General features: G+C 42.0%; 1 protein-coding gene across 1 annotated transcript in view; it reads right to left on the bottom strand.

The window, feature by feature from the left end:
* The window catches only part of LHCGR (luteinizing hormone/choriogonadotropin receptor), a 60,902-nt gene extending 41,024 nt beyond the window's left edge, over positions 1 to 19,878 (bottom strand). The window contains exons 1-2 of the mRNA XM_055241841.1: positions 19,656 to 19,878; positions 1,457 to 1,528 (exon numbers count right to left, since the gene is read on the bottom strand). Coding sequence (XP_055097816.1) covers positions 1,457 to 1,528; positions 19,656 to 19,825 — 242 coding nt within the window. The 5' untranslated portion in view covers positions 19,826 to 19,878. The remainder of the gene's footprint in view (positions 1 to 1,456; positions 1,529 to 19,655) is intronic.
* Between the last annotated feature and the right edge of the window lie 247 nt (positions 19,879 to 20,125).

Here is a 20,125-nt window from a genome sequence, read left to right as displayed (position 1 = left end):
TATCCGTCCTGAATTACAATTACCTACTTACTTGACTGTTTTTCTCACTTGTGAGCAAACTGAGGACAAGGAGTATATTCTATTCACTTCTGAATCCCTGGTGGCTTCATGTTGCTTGGCACAGAGTTAAGAGTACAAATGAATGAATGAATAAGTGAATGGAGTAATGAATAATTGAATTTTTTGAAAACAATACAAAAATAAAGGAACCAGTTTTATCATATATGATTCGCAAGCATGTAGGTAATGCCAGTGTTACCCTAAAATCCCAACATAAGCTACCATTTCCTGCCGGTTGAAAACAAAGTCTCAAATTCACGAACTGTACATTTGCTTATTTCTAAGGTTAGGGTTCACTGAAGACTTCAGACTGATGAGAGCATTAGCCCACAGAAAGGCAGAGCCTAAGGTAGCTAACTTCTTTTCTGAACAACACAGGAATGGATTGTTCTTGGCTGATTCATCTTATTCCTACCTATTGGTTTGCTTATTTAACTGTAGCTTCTTTTCTCAGTAGGAGGTCTTAATGCATTAAAGGTTATCAAAACTTAACATTCCAACTTGAGAGCAGAAGAGTGTGGGTTAAGCTCAAGTAAACTGACAAGTCTGTAACCTGCAGTGAATTTCCTATAATACGCAGTAATTCTTGAGGAATTATTTTAAATATGCTAATTGCTTACTAATACCCTAAAGGGCAATAGAGGCTCCCAAAGGAGCTAAGATCGATGCTGTAGCATCTTCTTTAGAGATGCAAATCTGCTTCCAAAGTCCAGTGGATTGTTAAGATTAGAGATGCACTGTGAGAACTCAATGGCGATGAGGTCCTTTGACTCAGGCTAATATTAAGAAAGATGCTGGAATACTGGGCCCTTGAGAACATTCTCTCTCCAAGTATGGGAACTTTGGTCCTAGAAGCTGAAACCCAGGGACAAATGATCGAAGTTATGTCTGACAAACATGAGATGATACTGCATTATCCAGGTGCTTTACACTTTTGATAAATGCCTTTCATCAATATAGTTATAAATACTGTGTCTTTGTCATATATTTTAGATATAAAGATTATCTTCTGATGCACAATAAACTTCCAACACATTTTTTTCCTATGTGGGTGTTATCTAAAAATGTGACACAAGGGAATAGCTGCTCTAGCAGAAGAAGAATTTTTATGATTGGAATCTATCTTTTTTTCCCCTTAAAAGATATATCATCACTTATAAAATGCATTCAGTTCTTTGAAGCAAGGTTAATTGTCTGGATTTTAATGACTCTTAAAAATCATACCTTTTCTTCAAAGGTCTCTAGTTATTATTTGTATTACAAAGATAAAAATATGTGAGTATCCTAAACACAATTTCTTTCCTAGAAAAATTATCCCCTTTCAAATGTGTTTTCTCTTAGAAAAATTTCACTATTCCAATTATGAATGTCTTTTGATATGCAGTAACTTACTTACATTTTTATGACCTCATTAAGTCCTCTGAAAGCTTGAGATGGGATCACTTTGACAGGGAGGTAGGCAAGTGATCTAGAAAAGAAAAAAGGAAATCCAAGAGTTTAAGATTTATGATAGAGTGCCTTTTGAGTTCATGAATAAAGTGTGTATGTGTATGTGTGTGAGAGACAGAGACTTCAGAGTTCCCAAGAACTGGATTCAGGCTGAGGATTCTAACTTAAATCAATGAAGAGATGTGCCATGACTTATTCTTGGTCTTTATCAAAGAGTGTAATATTTTGTGGTTAAGATTGTGAACGTTGAGATCAGACATACCTGGGCTCAAATCTTCGCTGTCCCACTACCTGGCTATGTGATTCTAAGCATGTTATTTAAGCCCTCCAGCTCAGTTTCTTTGTCTGTAAAATTGCAATAAGAATTCCTACTTCGCAGAGTCATTGTGATGATTAATTAGGATAATCCATGTAAAGAACAGGGTTTGGCACCAAGTATATAGTTAAATAGTTGTAGAGTGATCCTATAGACTTTGTTGGGAAGATGGACAAAAACTATGTTGAATAGAGTGGAGAAATTAATGGTGAAAATACAATTGGAAATTATGCAGGCAGGAAAACAGAAGATTCATTAAGAACATGTTCCCATCTTGATCTCTACTATCTTTCCCAGGTAGCCTATTTCAATATTATCCCAAAGAGACAACTTTGATCCTATGGTTAACTCACATGGGCATCTCACGTCATTTGGGGGGAATGTCTATGAGATCATTTCCTTCAGGCATTCACTTATGCCCACAGGAACAATCTAAATATTCTTGAAATTGAAATAAAAGCTATGCTGTACTTAAGATTTGAGAAAAGGTTGACACTCAGAATTGCAAAACCAGTATAGGATGATGTGTGAATGCTAATGGAACTGGAGCTTAAGATAACTCAGGAGACAGCAACTGCAAGGCAGGGATGAACATGCAGCCAGCATTTATTGAGTATCTACAATGGTTTAATGTTTTGGCACAAGGACTGGCAGAGAGAAAGGGAGTGGGCAAGAATATTTCAGGTGGGAAGTGAGTATGTGAGTATCAGGAATATGAGAACAAAGGTGAGAGAAGTTATCTTGTTTTTAACATGTCTATGCAGCACAGACTGCTTTAAGCTGCTAGGAAAGAACACCTCCATAATGGGCAGATGAAAATAAGATTTCTTACAGTCCCAGAAGGGACTTGGTACAGTTGTAAGCTGCTGTGTGAGTTATACACACCCATTTGTGACCTTCTTTTACTCACTCAACAAGTGAGTAAGGTGCGTATTTCCCTTGCATAGCAGAAGAAATTGGGTCACAAAGAGACTAAGTAACCTGAACAAGGTTACAACCAGGCAGAATGACTCCAGACATCCTTTCCCTGTGCAATACTGGCCAAAGCATGTCATTCTTAATCCAATGTCTTGGTGAGCAAGGTGGAGGGACAGACATTGCAACCTTGCTTCTCCTGAGAGGAAGCATGTCACATTCGCTCTATTTCTTCCGCAAAGCAGTTTACCAGCCATTCCTCCCTAGGTGCTAATGGGGAGGAAATTTCATTTCAGAAAAATGTTTTCACTCAATAATCTCTTAGAAATGATATAACCTAGAGAAAGTAATCCAACTTTGGTCTCTGATTCTATTCCCGAAGACATTCCCACCAAGGACATTGTTTAACACCTAAACTTATTTAACAAAGGATCCGAGAAGAACAGGGACAGTGTGGGGAGAAATCTTCTTGTGATGGCATATTTGCTTCCTATATTTCTTCTGCTATCATGTTCGCTTGGCTTCCTGATTAAAAACAGTTTTATTGCTCTCTGCACTGCCAAACCAATAAATTTCCAGAAGAGAAAGCCGTATTCCACTGTACCCCTTGCAGCATCAATAAAACTGACAGCCAAATTCTGATTCCAGAATCTTTATTGCTGGGGATAATGCAGTGCAGAACATATTTTGGAGAGTGTTTACATAAAAGCTTCAACAGAACCCTTCAGAGCTGTTCATTCATGCAAATGGAGCCCAGAAGCAGAAGTCTCTCAGCAGGCAGCCTCCTCCTCCAAATGGGAGCATGGTGTGCCTCCCAGAGGAGCAGTTTGGTTCAGATTTGACCAGGGAGGTTGCCTGAGCTTTTGATTGATGTAGGGAGGAGGGATGAGGAGCAAAGGTCGGACAGAAGTGCAAGAAGCTGTAGATCATGCAATGGCAGTCTCCAGTGGCTACAGAAACAGCCCTGGTGCAAGCCGAAGTTTTGCAGAGTTGATGTTGATGCTGCAGAGCAGGAAAGGCAGCAGTGGGGAGAGTGAAACTAGAGCCTCCTCTATAAAAGAGACACCAAGTGAACAGCAGGTGACTTTGTGGATATGGCTGGGTCAAGAAAGAGTCCTGGGGGCCAGGGAATGGGGAGAGAGGTGGGGTTAGGCAGGTGCACTGTGCTTTTCACAACAGATGTGTTCCCATGAGGCAACACAGAGAATGTGGTCCTGTGAATCCAAAACCATTTTCCCTACTGACTTATATTTTTTATTTCAGAAATGTCACATCTTCATTGCTGATTTATCTTTGATTGGTAGTAGTTCCTAAGCATTCAAGTGTGTCTCCAGAATTTATTAATAAGGTTTATGAATTGTTGATAACTGTTTGAATGTACTCCGTTTGAAGGTGCCCCACTCTCTAGTGGATGCATCTATGATTCTTTCCATGATGCCAGAAACTTTTAGCAATGTGAACAATGATCTTAATAACCATGCAATTCCGCTCCTGTATACATTGAGAAAAATTCTCAAACTGATACTTAAAGGAATCTTGTACAAACATTTTCTTCACAGCATTGTGGCATCAGGGGCTTGGAGGCAACCTGGGTGTCCATTACTAGGTGAGGGAGTAGGTAAAATTTGGACAGTGCACACCTAACTGAATAGGAGAGCCTGTAGAAGTGAGAGTCTAAAGGCACACAGAGTAGCATGGGTGGATCTTCAAATCATGGGACTGAGAGAAACCAGAAATTACTGAGATATAATATACTGTTTGCAGAATTAAAATATATGTAAATGAAACACTAGACATTAACCTCCTCCTGCACATGAACATACACTAGGATTGTTATCTAAGGTGAGTTGAGAGGAACAGAAGTGGGAGAAGGAGATAAAATAAATAACTAAAAACAGAGAGGGACTTTGAATGGACTAGTGAAAATGTTACTTGAATGAAGAAATATGACCAACTTAACCCTCTGTACTAGAGAGACAAATGGAAAATAAAAAAAAAATGGATGTATTGGCTGCCTGCTTGCTTACCTTTCTTCCTCCTCCTTCCTCTCTCCCTTCTTCTCTCCTTCCTTTCCTTTCCTTCATTTTTTTTTTTGAAGTTAGGCATACTTGTATTCCAATAGTTTTGTGAACTATTGTGGAAAGGTCTAGTCGGTATCATTTGATATAGAGCAGAAGCCAAGGAGAACTGAGGACAAAAATGCCGCAGGCAAGGACAGTTCAGCAGCTCTGCTGTCCAGGGTCAAAAAAGGAATGAAAGCTATGCATAAAGCAAAGAAAATAAAGGAAGGACAGAGCCCTTTCTGTCTCAGCAAAAGAGGGTGATACACCACAACTATGCACCTCAGATGGGTGGTAAAGAATTAGGGTAACTGGGCAAATATGAGGTTAAACTTGCAGGGTGGTGAGTTCTCTCTTGAAAGGTGAGACAGCTGTGGAAAAAATATGGCTGTAGAACTATGCAGCTACTTAAATTTATTATATTTTCAGTCTTTTTTGCAGTATTGAACTTTTGTTTTTAAATAAACTGATGAGGCAACGTAGGTGGCACCTTGCCCACATGCCTTTGCCACAGATGTTGAAACAAATGCTTCAATTGGTTTACAAAGGCTGCATTAGCTTCATCAGCTTGGAACCTCCATCTACTCATTAATCTCATCTGCAGGTCCCCAACCCTTCTAGTTGTGGGTTAAAGTTGAAATCGAAACAGTCTGTACTCCTTAGGGCTGGAATTAAGTCATTCACCCTAGTGCTGGGATCTTGTGATTGGTCATGACTCTGGCGAAGATTGTGCATCGTCTAAACTGGACCCAATAATATTAATATTTGGAGGGCAGGAGTGCACCTGCAGTGCCTTCTCACATGCTATGCTGGTGTTTGTTTTTGTCTCGATTTCTTATTCTGTAGCTTGCTTGGTCTCCCCAGAATCCGTCTAGGAGTAGGGCTTCTCTTAGTTCTTGCAATCTCTTTTTCTCAATCACCAGATCCTGATCCCTGTATTTCTACCCCTTAGGGAACACTGCTGCCCTAGAACAGTTCCTGGTTGCTGTCTGGTTAGGATCAAGCTAGTATCTCTTACTGCTTAGTTCTGACTTTCAAACTGGGCCCCTTGGCATAGATGGTGATCCTGTGTTGGGACTACCCAGTGGAGTTGGGTTACTTTCTGTAGTGGATACTGTGTTGGGCTACCGAAATCACTCTTTAGTACTGACGCACCAGTCTCCCCAGTTGCTAGGAAAGAGTGGGTGGCTGAAGCTCTCAGCTGAGTTGCTCTCCTAGAATTATGCTTACAGACTGATGTGGTTTGGGTCTGTGTCCACCCAAATCTCATGTCAAATTGTAATTCCCAATGTTGGAGGTGGGACCTGGTGGGAGGTGATTGGATTAAGGCGGCAGATTTCCCCTTTGCTGCTGCTCTTATGATAGTGAGTGAGTTATCATGAGATCTGGTTGTTTAAAAGTGTGTAGCACCTCTCCTCTCTCTCTTCCTCCTGCTCTGGCTATGTGAAAATGTGCTTGCTTCCCCTTTGCCTTCTGCCATGGTTGTAAGTTTCCTGAGGCCTCCTTAGCCATGCTTCCTATACAGCCTGCAGAACTGTGAGCCAACTAAACCTCTTTTCTTTGTAAATTACCCAGTCTTGGGTATTTATAGCAGTGTGAGAATGGACCAATACACAGACCAAGATTGCTACCTTACCCAGGATTATGTCTTCTCTTTTGGGCAGCCCTCATCCAATGACTGGACAATGTATAGACTAAAGGCCCAGCCCCCTTGCCTCCAGGTGGGACTACTCAGAAGGACCATCCTATCTTTAGAGCTTCTTCTTATCAATTCTTACCTGGGCCCAGACTTGATCCCTTTCCCAGCCATATCCAATTGCCAAGCACTCAGTGCAGCTGTGTCAGAGTCCAGTAACAGGAAAATTTACAGCACCCAGATAAATCTAATTACCTTAAAGAAGATAATGCCACCTTATCATGTCCTCCCTAGTGGTTTCTAATGTCTCCTGGGTACCCAGAATTGGGGCTTGGGCCCCTCTTTGTTTTTCTTTTGAGTTAATAACACAGATGGCCTTGGAAGGAGCCAATTTGTCCAGTTTAATTTTTGTTAACTAATCCTCAAAGTAATGTTACCTGGAGAGCTTCAGTCAGGAGGGCTCTAGTGTCCACCTTTAAGAAAACAGAAGATTTGTTTTGTATGCTACATGTATTAAAAATTTTAAAAATATCTGGAAATCCTTGCTTATAAAAACCTATCAATTGGGAGACATATGCACTATCAAAGAGTTCTTTGTTCTATAGACGGATTTACTGCAGGGTTGCTTTAGATAGCAAACTCCCTGGGTGAATGGAAAATAGAGTTCAATTGACACACTCTCTCTTTTTAAGGACAGGTATTGCATAAAGCAAATTATAACAGTAGGTTTCTCACCTCCCCTTGGTTTTTCAGAGCTTGAGTATAATATGTTTTCCAGGGCAGGGCAGCCTTCTGAGGCCCTCAGGCTGAGGAGGTGCAGAGGGAGAGAAGAGCCAGGGAAGAAATACAGCACCAATTTGGATTCTCCAAAGACTGTATAGGGCCTTTGGTCACTTGCCAGAGCTTTTACTTTTCCTTCTGCCCAACACATGGCAAAAGTGAAGTGTTTTTATTCACTACCTTCCAACTGTTGTTAAAAATGCCAACTATATTATTGATTTAAGAAAGCTACAAACATCCATTCATTTTCCACAGATAATGAGTTTATTGCTAGAGCTACACCCTAAATTCTAAAACATTACAAAATCAGATGAAGAGAAAAAAGAGAGAAATCAGAGACAGTTAAAGTTTTTTGCCTAATGAACTTGTTGAAATGGGAGGAGGTTTATTTAATTATTTAAATTCAAAAGAATTTGGTGTTTTTGTATTCATTAAGATCTTGTTCTACACTTAACAGTGTCTTAAGAAGTTCTGTGTTCTTTTCAAAGCTGCTCACAATTATAATAAACTTGCTTTCATCTTAGAATAAAATAAAAATAGCTTTCCTCCTTTCAAATGATTTTAAATCTTTGAGCTTTCAAAGGCATCGGTCTATTTGGTGGCTTCATTACAGGGAATGTCTTCACTTACTGGCCTATTGTCTTCAGCATTTACCTAGAGGGAGCTGAGGCTTCAATGTTAACTGAAATATGAAGTCAGTATAGATGAACATCCAACATGTTAAGCTTTACACAGAAAACTTTGGAACAGGCTTTAAAAATACATCCAGGTGGTTTTGATTATCGTTGACTGCTCCCTGCAGTTATTGTATTAGGCTCAAGGAGTCAGAGTGAAAGGGCTGCTTAAAAGTCGTTTGGTCCAACCCCTCACTTTGCAGAGAAAGAATCTTAACTTAGGAAAAGGGAAATGACTTTTCTGAAACCACATGGCAATTCAGAGGCAGATCTGGATTAAAGCATTGGTTTCTTCCTTCCTGGTCTGGTGCTGTTGTCCTCCAACAATCAAGTCACATCAGTACTGTTCATTTGGATGTTTGTTGATATACTCTACTACATGATCCTCTGTTTTTTTGTGTGTGAAAACTTAGCCTCCCGAAAAGAGCCATCAGCTTCTTGAGGACATAGCTCAGTGTCAAGATGCAGCTCAAATCCCTGCTTCTCCATGAAGCTTTGGAGGCTACCAGAATGTTTTTTCTCTTCCTCTATCCTCCTCTACACTTAATTACTGCACTATTTTTTTCCCTTCAGTATTATTCGAGAATTTACCAGATGCCATGCGTGAACATTTCCTCTGTTCTCCCACTGAACACCCAGTCTCTGGTAGATTCTGCTTTCCACACTGTCTCTTGCTTCCAGCCCCTTTATTCCTTACCCACTGCTACTCTTGGCCATTCTTTTCTCCACCTGGACTATTCTAGAGTCCCCTAATTGGTTTCCTGTCACTCCATCATTGCTTTCTCTGACCAATCTAGATTACTCTTCCTGACAACTCCTGCTATGTCATTCTCATGTCAAACAGATTCTGTGCCTCCCCCTTGGCCAACCTATCTACAAATGTTTCAGCCTTGCGTTCAAGGCTCAATCTTTATTCACCAGTTGTATCACCCACTCTTGCCCTCATGTAACCAATACACTAGACTTGCACCATCTCATATGGCAGCCATTAGCCATATGTGGCCACTGGGCAGTTGAAATATAGGCCAGTCTGAATTGAGATGAGCTGTAAGTATAAAATGCATACCAGGTTTTGAAGACTTGGTAAGAAAAAGGAATGTAAAATATCTCAGTAATTTTTGTATTGATAACATATTGAAATGAGAATATTTTACACATACTAGACTAAATGAAATGTTTTATTCAAGTTAATTTCACATTTTGAAAGCTTTTTAAATGTGGGCACTAGAAAATTGAAAATTACTTGTGTGACTCACATTATGTTTCTACTGAACAGCACCTCCCTAGGCAAATCAAACTATTTGTACTTCCTGAACTTGACTCACAATTTCCTGATGCCATTTATGGTTCCTACTGTTTGGCACATCTCCCTTCTCTGCTGGTCAAATTCTACCCTGGATTAAAGGTCCATCTCAGAATGCAAATCAAAACCACAATGAGATACCATCTCACACCAGTTAGAATGGCCATCATTAAAAAGTCAGGAAACAACAGATGCTGGAGAGGATGTGGAGAAATAGGAACACTTTTACACTGCTGGTGGGACTGTAAACTAGTTCAACCATTGTGGAAGTCAGTGTGGCGATTCCTCAGGGATCTAGAACTAGAAATACCATTTGACCCAGCCATCCCATTACTGGGTATATACCCAAAGGATTATAAATCCTGCTGCTATAAAGACACATGCACACGTATATTTACTGCGGCACTATTCACAGTAGCGAAGACTTGGAACCAACCCAAATGTCCAACAATGGTAGACTGGATTAAGAAAATGTGGCACATATACACCATGGAATACTATGCAGCCATAAAAAATGATGAGTTCATGTCCTTTGTAGGGACATGGATGAAGCTGGAAACCATCATTCTCAGCAAACTATCGCAAGGACAAAAAGCCAAACACCGCATGTTCTCACTCATAGGTGGGAATTGAACAATGAGAACACTTGGACACAGGAAGGGGAATATCACACACTGGGGCCTGTTGAGGGGTGGGGGGGGGCGGGAGGGATAGCATTAGGAGATATACCTAATGTCAAATGACGAGTTAATGGGTGCAGCACACCAACATGGCACATGTATACATATGTAACAAACCTGCACATTGTGCACATGTACCCTAAAACTTAAAGTATAATTTAAAAAAAAAAAAGGTACATCTCATGTACTACATACTCTATGGAATGGGTTTTCATCACCAGTGGCACTTGCTTTCTCTCCTGAAACCACATAGTGTGGTAGTTAAGAGTGCACACTCTGGAGCCAGCCTGGGTTCAAATCAAAATTTCATTTCACGTCTATAAAATGTGTATAATCTAAAAAAATCTATGTTTACATAATACTAATATAGCATGCAGTACAAGATAAAGATTCAACAAGTATTTTTTTTTAATAATTCACAGCTGCTTACTGTGAAAGATTTAGGCCACCTAGGCTACATTTAATGACATCTCTATTTCCTTGGCAGGGGGTAGGGGTAGATAAGTTCCATATTTTGGAATTGATTCTTCTGTTTGTCATGGGTCAGTCACCTTTAACTCTATAGCATGCCTATGGCTTGTTCCAAAATCTTGACTTTCCTCTGATTAGGACAACTGAGAGGAAGAATAAATACTCTCAATTGGTATCTTTCTTTTGGGCTCAGATATCTCTTTTAGGCCTCGTCTGATAGCCTTTATAAGAAGTGATAAAGAACAACCTTCTATTACATATTTCAACTCTAGATAGCCACTCTGCAGATTTTGCATTTGAGCATTGATTGTTTTAATGATCAGTCAGTTGAAACTTTCCCATTGGAAAGTGCAATTTGAGTGACTCTCCTCTAAGACAGCCACTCCAGAGCACCCAAGAAGGTGTGAGGAGTTTATGTCTTATCATGTGAACCAAGATGTTAAGAAGATTCCTGGATAATGGATTTTTCAAGTCATTTGTGCAACAAGTAAATTAAAAATATACAGCCTCAGAGGAAAATGGTAAGTATATCTAAGCCCTTACTCAAAACCCGTTTAATGTTTTCTAAAGAAACAAAGCAAAATAACCCAATCTCTATCTCCTTAAACTAGAATTTATCTAGCAATAATATAACATGACAAGAATAACTTTGGTAAATAAAACTACATGTTGGGTTCTCCCTGGGGAATGTCTGCATCACCTGTAATGATTTCTTGAAAATATTTTTCAGAAGCTGAGAATATTATGTTGCCAAGGCAGTGACATTGCAGATATGCTTCAGGAAGCTCTGTCATTAAAAGCACCTCTTTCCCAACACTTAAAAACTTTTTTTAAAGTAAATGTGTTAAAGCTGGTTGCAACTGATATACTACATACTTTTATTTATTATTATTTGTTCTTTTACCGTTTTTTTTTTTCTTTTTATGAGGCAGAGTCTCACTCTGTTGCCGAGGCTGGAGGGCAGTGGTGCGATCTCGACTCACTGCAACCTCTGTCTCCTGGTTCAAGGGATTCTCCTGCCTCAGCCTCCCAAGTAGCTGGGACTATAGGCAAGCACCACCATGCCTGGCTAATTTTTTGGTATTTTTTAGTAGAGACAAGATTTCACCATGTTGGCCAGGTTGGTCTCAAACTCCTGACCTCAAGTGATCCACCTGCCTCAGCCTCCCGAAGTGTTGGGATTACAGGCGTGAGCCACTGTGCCTGAGAATGGGTTTGAAGTGCCTGCAATTACTGGGATGTGTGCCTTCACTTTTTACTAACTTATCCCCTCTGGTAGCGACCATTATGAGGTTGCCTGTATCAAAAATGCCCCCTTCTCTGGCAGTACCTCAGAGCTCGCCACATTATGGTGGAAGAATCTTGCTGACTGAGCAGATTGATTCTATGCTGGGTGTGCCTGGGTCAGTCAGATTCTCCTTTTGGAAATGTGAAGTTTATAAAAGAGGGACAGAGAGGAGTCATTTTTGGAACTGACTCCTTGTAAATCTAGGGAGAAGCTCCCTGAGCTCCTTTTGCTAAGATGCCAGATATTCTCCTTACGTCTTCACAGCATACTTCTACCTCCTTATCCTTTTATTAAGTTAACCTCTTATGATTAAAATGGTCAGAATTGATTTCTGGTGCTTGCAAATGAAAAAAGACTTACCCAGAGCCCCACCCAAGGTTTCCAGGTTGAAGTAATCCACTATTCTATGGACAGTCCATAACACAGGGCATATGCTGGTGCTCCGTGAGAGGACCGAAGGCTTTGAATAGTGATTCCTCAGTGGTCTCTCTAAGCTGGCCAGAACTGAGCTTAGGGCATAACCATGTTAGCCCAGCTGCGTCTGTAGAGAATGAGCCTTAAAACACTACACAGTTCAAATGACACTTTCTGTGAGGCCTCTTTGTTACTCTGGCTAGAAGAGATGATTCCCTTCTCTGAACTCCTATCTTGTTTGTAATCTTTATCTAGCATTTATCGTATTCTCTATTTCCCTGTAGTCATTTGAGAAGAAGATAACTCTTCTACATCTGGAAGACTATAAGCTCCTGGAGGGCAGAGATGGTGTCTTTGGATCCTGCATGCTATCTTGTACATTTCAGTACATAGTTCCTGAGGCGCCAGCAAGTCTCGCCTGAAGGCTTTCTATGTGTCCAGTCTGAGGCTTAGGGATGGGGAAAGCGGGGAGGAAAAGATCCAGAATGGGCTTGGATGCTGTAGCTGGGCAGACAGGACCAAAAACAACTGATAATCAGGTATTAGGAGGTATGTGTCAGAGGCAGCTCAGTCTGGGCTGAAAAGGCCAGAAATTAGACTCAAGGCAATGATGAGCTCTGCTATTTTGGGATTCTAACTTACTCACTTTTCAGGTTGAGAAGACCTAGTGGGTCATTTTCTCTAATTAACACCTCCCAGGAACAAAACTGTTCCATGGTGCTTGCCCCTTGGATGACAGATATTTACTGTTCAACCTCACATATGGGCTGTGGGTTTTTTAGTCTTCTCTGCATCATCAGATTGTTACAATAATACCTTGAAGCTATGTGAAAACTTTATTTCCATACTTTTGGGGTTTTTTTTATCTCATTTATCTTCACTATATCTGGTCCCACTCAGGGACAGGAATCATCATGTCCCTTTTACAGACAGCAAAGAGATTTTATCATTGAGCCAATATCTACAGTGCAAATTAGGGAAAGGGGACCTGGTGCTAGAACCCAGTTCTGCCCAGTCTGTCCTGTTGATCAGTTTGAATAATTTGGGGACTGCATTGGACCCTACCCTGTCACACCAGAGCATCCCCACCTCTGTGGGCTCAGAAATGCTATCTGCTGCTACTCATGAGGTGCAATTAGGAACCCAGGAGTAGCGTAACCTCATTACATCAGAGTCAAGGACAAATGTAACAGCAGCAAGGGATTAAATCCTCATTCTGAAAGTTGAGTTTTATTTATAAATTGTACTTTTCTGAATTTGGCTGAGATGGCATTAAGGAGCTGAGGTTCAGGGCCACATAGAGAGCAGCTGTGAGTGGTTTGCCAGGAGGTGGTGTCATCTCCCACTGAGGCAGAAGCTGGGAGTAAATGAGGACCCTGTGGAGAAGCAGCTAGAAGCTGCCCACCAAGTCAGAAAGCCCACCTGCCTGGTGGGAGGGATTATTTTAATTCCTTTCATAAGAAAAAAAGCTGGGTGGGAATTTGCTAAAATCTGCATTAAATATGATTTTTCTGCAGCCAAGGGGAGCTGCCGGAACAAAGCACATATGCTCCCATGGAGCCAGCCCTCTCAGCTGTGGAAGTGAGCAGCAGGGCTTCTCTTCACCACTGTGACTCAACTGGCTTTAAAACCTCAAGTATAAGATCAGAGCTACACATGGCCAAGACACCATTTGGTGTAGCCACTCTGGGAGATTATATTTTGGAAAGAGACCTTTGTTGCCTCATTTCAAGACATGAAAAGAAGCCAACTGAGGGGCTTAGGAAGAAGATAGAGGTTGGCAAAAGAGCAGAAGTGGAGCCCTGAATTAATCCGATGTACTGCTTTTGAAATAAAAAAAAAAAAGAAGAAAAACCCAAGGAATTATTGCTCTCGAAGGAGGGAGCTGGGTCCAATGCCAAAGGGATCTGTGTGTGAACCTTTTGGCTCTACACTTGCGTTGAGATTTTGGGAACTCTGTTGCTTGTTTTTTAGTGTCTTGCTAGGGGCTATCACTCACTTCCCCCAACAGGGTGATTTTTAAACAAATAAAATCTAGTCCTTCCTGAGCTTCTCCCGAGGAGTCTGTGTATCAGCAAGGTCAGGTTTAAGAGTTGCCTTGAAGGCATGGCTGGGAGAGCTGAGTCAGAACTAAGGTTCAAGATTAACCTCAACCTTGGGCCTTTGTTTCTTTAGGGGTGGTTGTGGTGGTGGTGGGGGTAGGCTAGGGAGGTGGGACATAAACTTTCTTAATTCTGAGATTTTTTGGCTGGCCCAGATTTAGGAAAGCTGAGGGTAGGGCCAAGGTGTCTTACTTGCAAGAGTGTGGTAGTCTCCTTTCTGTCTATGGATTCTTTCCCGGGGGCTGTTACCTTGTGTCCTACACCGGGAGCCCATCTGTCTCAATTCAGGCTGCTTGGTGGTTTTTGTTTGTTTCCAGTTTTTTATTAAGGAATCTTGGGCTGGGGATTGATTCTTCCCTACTGAGTGAGTCTAAAAAATATAAAATGAAAACAATCTAGATGGAATATACTAATATAGGTAAGCTTCGGGTCTTGCTTTCCTGAAGTTGATATGTCTGCTATTTCCCATTCAAATGATAGATTGGAAGCCTACAGATTTTGTTATAGGACCTGAATGCTGACATAACACAAATAACTCCCTTCAGAACCTATAGTATTTTCTCACTTCCCCATTTTCTAAAACGGAGACTTAAAAAATGACATTTAGCTGTAATACATGCTAGCTAATGTAGACATGCTTCTTTTTTGCATGAGTTAATTGTTCCTATTCAGCTATCTCAGTTTAATCATGAAACTCAGTAAACACTTCAATTACACTACATGTGAAATTCTGGGAACCCTGAGTTGAATGACACTTCTTCAGGTGGTTCTTACTCTAGCACAATGATTCAAAACCAAGGGGTGGGGAGGAGTTTCCCCCTGCCCCCTCCAGGGGTCATTTGCCGAATGTCTAGGGAGACTTTTGGTTGTCACAATTTGGGAAAGCAGTGCTCCTGGCCAGGGATGCTGGAAAACATTCTACAAGGTACAAAACAGCTCCCATAACAGAGAATTATCTGGCCCCAATTGTCAATTGTCAATATTGCTAAGAATTAGGAGCCTGCTCTGGCAGAAGAGGCACATGTTGAACAAATGGTTGCATTATGGTGAGATACGTACAAAAATATATGTAAGCCCAGGATATTGAAGTGAGTATGTGGATGGGGAAGCTGGAGGTGGAGTGGGGATGGGGCAGTGGGCATCAGGGAAGGCTTCATGGGGAAGTGACTCCTAATCATGGTTTTTACTTAATGCCTTTGCAACCAATCATCAAATAATGGCTTTCATTGAAAGCTTATTAGTCAAGAACTACATATTGGGATTTTTTTTTTTTTTTTGCACAAACTCGAGTAATCAAAGCTCTCTAATAACTTTATGTCTTCTCTTAAGAAATATTTCCCCCCCAAAGCCTGGGAAGAATTTATTCAACCTTCTTCCTTGCTTCTCAGCAAGGAATCCCTAGTCGACTTTAACCTGTGGTTCTTCCACCAGGACCCCTCTTTCCTTCTTCACAGTTCAGCTTCTTAACACTTGGCCCGTGAAGCCTTCCCTTGGAGACTTCAGTTCATAGTAATTAATTCATTCTGTGAATTCCTTAGAGCCTTGTTGTCTTTCTCTCTACACCTATACCAGTCTCTTGGGGGTGTGTTTCCACTTAGATTGTGGGCTTCTCAAGGACACTACGGCACTGAACACTGTTTTGAACCCTGATTTACACCGCAAGTGAGAGGAAGAGGAAGACACTCAAGAAAAGCATCAGGAAAGAGTAATGCTGGATTGATATGAACATTGTATTAGGTTGGTGCAAAAGTAATCACGGTTTTGCCATTGAAGTAATGGCAATTACTTTTGTACCAAGCCAATATCTTGCCAAGGCCTCTGGATTATGTCTTATAACAAAGTCTAAAAGTTTAATTTCTGTTCAGTAGGGACAACATGCAAAAAATAAATTGCCATAATTATTATTAGCATTTTCTTACTAACAGATTTTTCAAAAGCTGTTTCCATATCAAGCAGATCAACCTTTCTGTTGTCATAGAGACAAAGATCTTTATGTAACCATGGGCAAGGTGAGATTTTTTTCTTCTCCTCTTTCCAGTTGCCTGGAACTAATAAGAAAGGAAAGGAAATTTTTTATATCAATTTTTTTCTTTCATTTTTTTCCCAATTAAAATGAGTGAAATGTGGGAGGTTATTTTTTGTATCACATTTTAGATTTTAAATACCTATGTTTTTCATAAAATATGGAAGGGGAGGAAAAATTTGAATGATGCCATTTTCAAAATTTGTAAGCAGCAGGCTTGTCAGTGATAAGCAGCTATAATCCATGTTCCTTGTTTTTTTTTCTTCTTCTTAAACCAAATAGTGAACTTCGGATGGAGGTCTTAGAAGGTAAGGTTACTAGGACCCCAAATGACTAAAGCATAAACTAACATCTACTGAGGGACTAATGCTGAATCCTAAGGTGCTCTGTGGTACTTGCCTCCTCCAACCCTGAGAATTTGGAGTGCTCCCCTTCTCTCTGCAGAGGCAAAGTCTATGACAACGTAGTGCAAGACCACATCCTCTCCTCCTGGAAGCCTTATCTCATAATTTAAGCTTTCTTTTCTTTTTATGAACTGATAACTTGCCATCATGGCAGTTTTCTGTCTCATAATTACTGTTTATCATTTCATGCATTCCTCATCAAGAAAAGAGGATTTCAGTATGAACCTGTCCACTTTTCCTGTCCTTTGTCTTAATACTGAGTTATTCCTTTACCCATAGGTCTTCTTCCCTCAGGACTCAAAAGTATTCTTATTCTTTCTAAGATTAATCTTTCCCCTAAGTTGTTAGACTGATGCTGTCCTCCTACCCCCACTGAGATCTGACAATTAACATTCCTCCCTCATTCCCTGTATCTTCAGTCTGTCCTCCATGGATTCCTTCCTGCAGTCCTCTTTGAGGAAAAAAACAAAACTTTCCTCAATTCTGCTCATTTTCCATCTGCCTCTGGGTTTAGGATTTTAATTTTATGCCTTTTTGCAATAAATAGGTGTTATGCATGTTTGGGGGTGGGTGGGGAAGGGAAGTGTATGGCACAAGGACTTTTAAAATATACTTTTTCCTCTCTAAGATGATACCTCCCTGGAGAGCTGTGCCTTGGTTCTCAAACTTCAGTATGCATCAGAATCACCTGAGGAGCTTGTTAACATGTAGCCTGCTGGACCCCACCCCTGGAGTTTCCGATTCAGTAGGTTGAGGTGAGGCCTGAGAATATGCAGTCTAATATTTCCCAGGTGATGTTCATACTGCTGGGCTAGGACCATACTTTGAGAAATATTGGCTTGAAGTAAGAACCCTCCCTTTGCTTAACATGCACCTGTCTTGTCATATGGATGTTGGTGTCACTATGTTGTGCCAAAAGTTACCCTGTTTTGGCCTTCATAGGCTCAACCTCCACAGAGTGACAAGGGCATCTCTTGAAAGATGAGGGCATCTCTCAACTATCTGGCGCTCAGGAAATGAAACCTTGTGAGGGTCACCACGCTTGGCTAAGGACCCTAAATGACTGAGAGAGGATGTTCCTGGTGGTGGATGCTCAGGGTCTCTACCCCCAAACCTAGTCAGCCCTATCAAATATTTTTGAGGGGTTCTAGGATTCTTGAAACCCTGCCGAAATGCAGCAGGAGAAAGTAAGATTTTTTTTTTTAAATTAACTTCAGCCTTTTCCAGGGAAGGGGGTCCCCTCCTGAGAACAGCACGTGGCAGCAACAGACCTTGAGAGATCTTACTGAAAAGCCGAAATTGAAAAGGAACTGGGACTTGGCCCACCCATTTATGCCCCCAATGGAAGTTCTTTGCTCAGTACTAATTTTGGAGAAACTGTGTGTGTGTTTGTGTGTGTTTTATTAACAAAGTGGTAGTTTTTCTTACAAAGACGAGCAAATTTAAAAAGATAATTAATAGATAAAATCCTGAATTGCTACTCAATAGCTGTGGGACCTTGAGCAAGTTATTCCTTCTCCTTGGATCTCAGTTTCTTCTAATCTGTATGATAAGTAGCAGGCAAGTGAGAAAGTCTGTTAGTAGTACAGTCATTCTTAAGAGCAACACGGCATGCTTGTCGGGAACGGACCAGGGCTGGAACTTGGAAGGCCTGTTGCATGGATTTGTGGATTGATTGAAACAAATTCTATCAGCATGGTCCATTCCTTCGGGGAATGGAGCTGACAAGATAATTAATGGAAACTAATTAATATAAACCCCTCAACCCTTAAACTGTATCTCTCAACCACAATTATTCCCAGAAGGCCTTTAACTTTTCCACACGAAGAAGCCTGGCCTGGCAGGGAGGGTGAGTCTCCTCTATGAAACGGGCCCGTGACAGACTGTTGGGGGCTCAAAGGAAATGGCAGAGGGGGTGGTTTCCTTCCTTCCCCAGCACAGAATTCCATCATCTCTAATTGTTAGGACATGATCAAGACCTCTACCAGCCTTTTAGATACTCTTGTCTTTTGTCTTTTTTTTCCTTTCTTTTCTTTCCTTTTCTCTTTTCACAGCTGTATTGAGATGTAAATTCTACACTATAGAATTTAAAGTGGACAATGCAATGGTTTTTAATATGTTCACACGCAACTGTCACTACAATCTAATTTTACAAAAATTTCATCACTTCCCCAAGCCCATACCCACTGATTAGTAGTCACCTACTGTAACTCCCATCCGCCTCCCCAGCCCTGGTAACTACTAATCTACTTTCAGTTTATCTGGACATTTCATGTAAATAGGATTATAAAATACGTGGTACTTTTTCTCCTAAATGGGAGAAAGGAGACCTGATGACACCCTGATAGACTAGTACTAAAGGCTCCCCTTCTCCTCTTTACCCCATTACTCCAGAAATAACGCCCTCCGCCTGCTTGCTGATGTATACAATCCCTCAATCAGGCCTGTGAGTGTGGAGGTGGTGCGCGGGTGCCAGCGGCAGGGCACAGGGCCTTTGGTCCATTAGACCATGAGACTGAAGTTCAAGCACATCTGGGCACGGCAGAGCAGCGGCTTGTATGCTCACTAAGATGCCCGTGTGACTGCCAGCAGTCAGTTGACAGATTAGGTCACCCTTGGCCATAGGGCCTGAGCACTCCATTCCTAGAGGACCACAGGGTGCCAGAGCCCACATTCACCTTCCCTGACGTAGCTGGCCCAAGGCTCAAAGGCCTGTAAGACTTCTCTCTCTGGCAGAGACCCCTGCCAGAGGAGTTGAGGAGCGTTACACCCATATTCCCTTCAAGCAGCGGCAGAGAGCAGGCCTTACCCTGAGGCTCCGGAATAGTTCTACTCCCCCGGCCGCAGCCCCAACCAGGGGGAAAGAGCGGGGCTGGGGCTCTCAGAGGCATGGGGTGGTAAAAAGAACCACCAAGCTTTGGGTTCTCATCACCCTGAAACGTGGGGGGAATTTGATAGGGCAAAGCGTCTTTCTCCAAGCTTCCAGGGAAAGAGGGCCAAAGGAGTAGGGAGGGAAGGTGGCATAGAGCGATGGAGGGTCCTGCATCGAGGGGGCCGCGACGGGAGCGCTGTGTACTCACAGTCGAGTGAGACCGGCCGTGGGGCCGGGGCAGCGCAGGGCGCCGTCGGGCGCGCAGTTGCAGGGCTCAGGACAGAGCGCGTCGCGCAGCGCTCGTGGCAGCGGCGGCTGCAGCAGCAGCAGCAGCAGCAGCAGCTTCAGCAGCTGCAGCGCCGAGAACCGCTGCTTCATGGCCGGCGAACTGGGCTTCTGCGGCTTGCCAGTGTCTTGGACGGCCTCTGAGTGCGGCCCGCACCCCTCTCCCCGCCCCTTGGCTGCCCTTCCACACACCCTTCCCTGCCGGCCCGCCCCTGCCCTCCCCCTCTTACCGCGCACCCCGCTGAGTCTGCTCTGCCTTGACCTGCGACAGTGCCCAGTGACCCCATCACCTCCTTCCTGCTACTTTCCCCTGTCTTGTCCCCTTCCATCTGCAAATGGCCCTAGCTATAGGAGGTAAAGAGATTTAATGGCAAATGTTTTAGATTAGAGGTG

Source organism: Symphalangus syndactylus, chromosome 14 (genome assembly GCF_028878055.3).
Source record: "Symphalangus syndactylus isolate Jambi chromosome 14, NHGRI_mSymSyn1-v2.1_pri, whole genome shotgun sequence".
NCBI classification, from domain to species: Eukaryota; Metazoa; Chordata; class Mammalia; order Primates; family Hylobatidae; genus Symphalangus; species Symphalangus syndactylus.
This window is presented reverse-complemented; position numbering and strand designations above follow the sequence as displayed.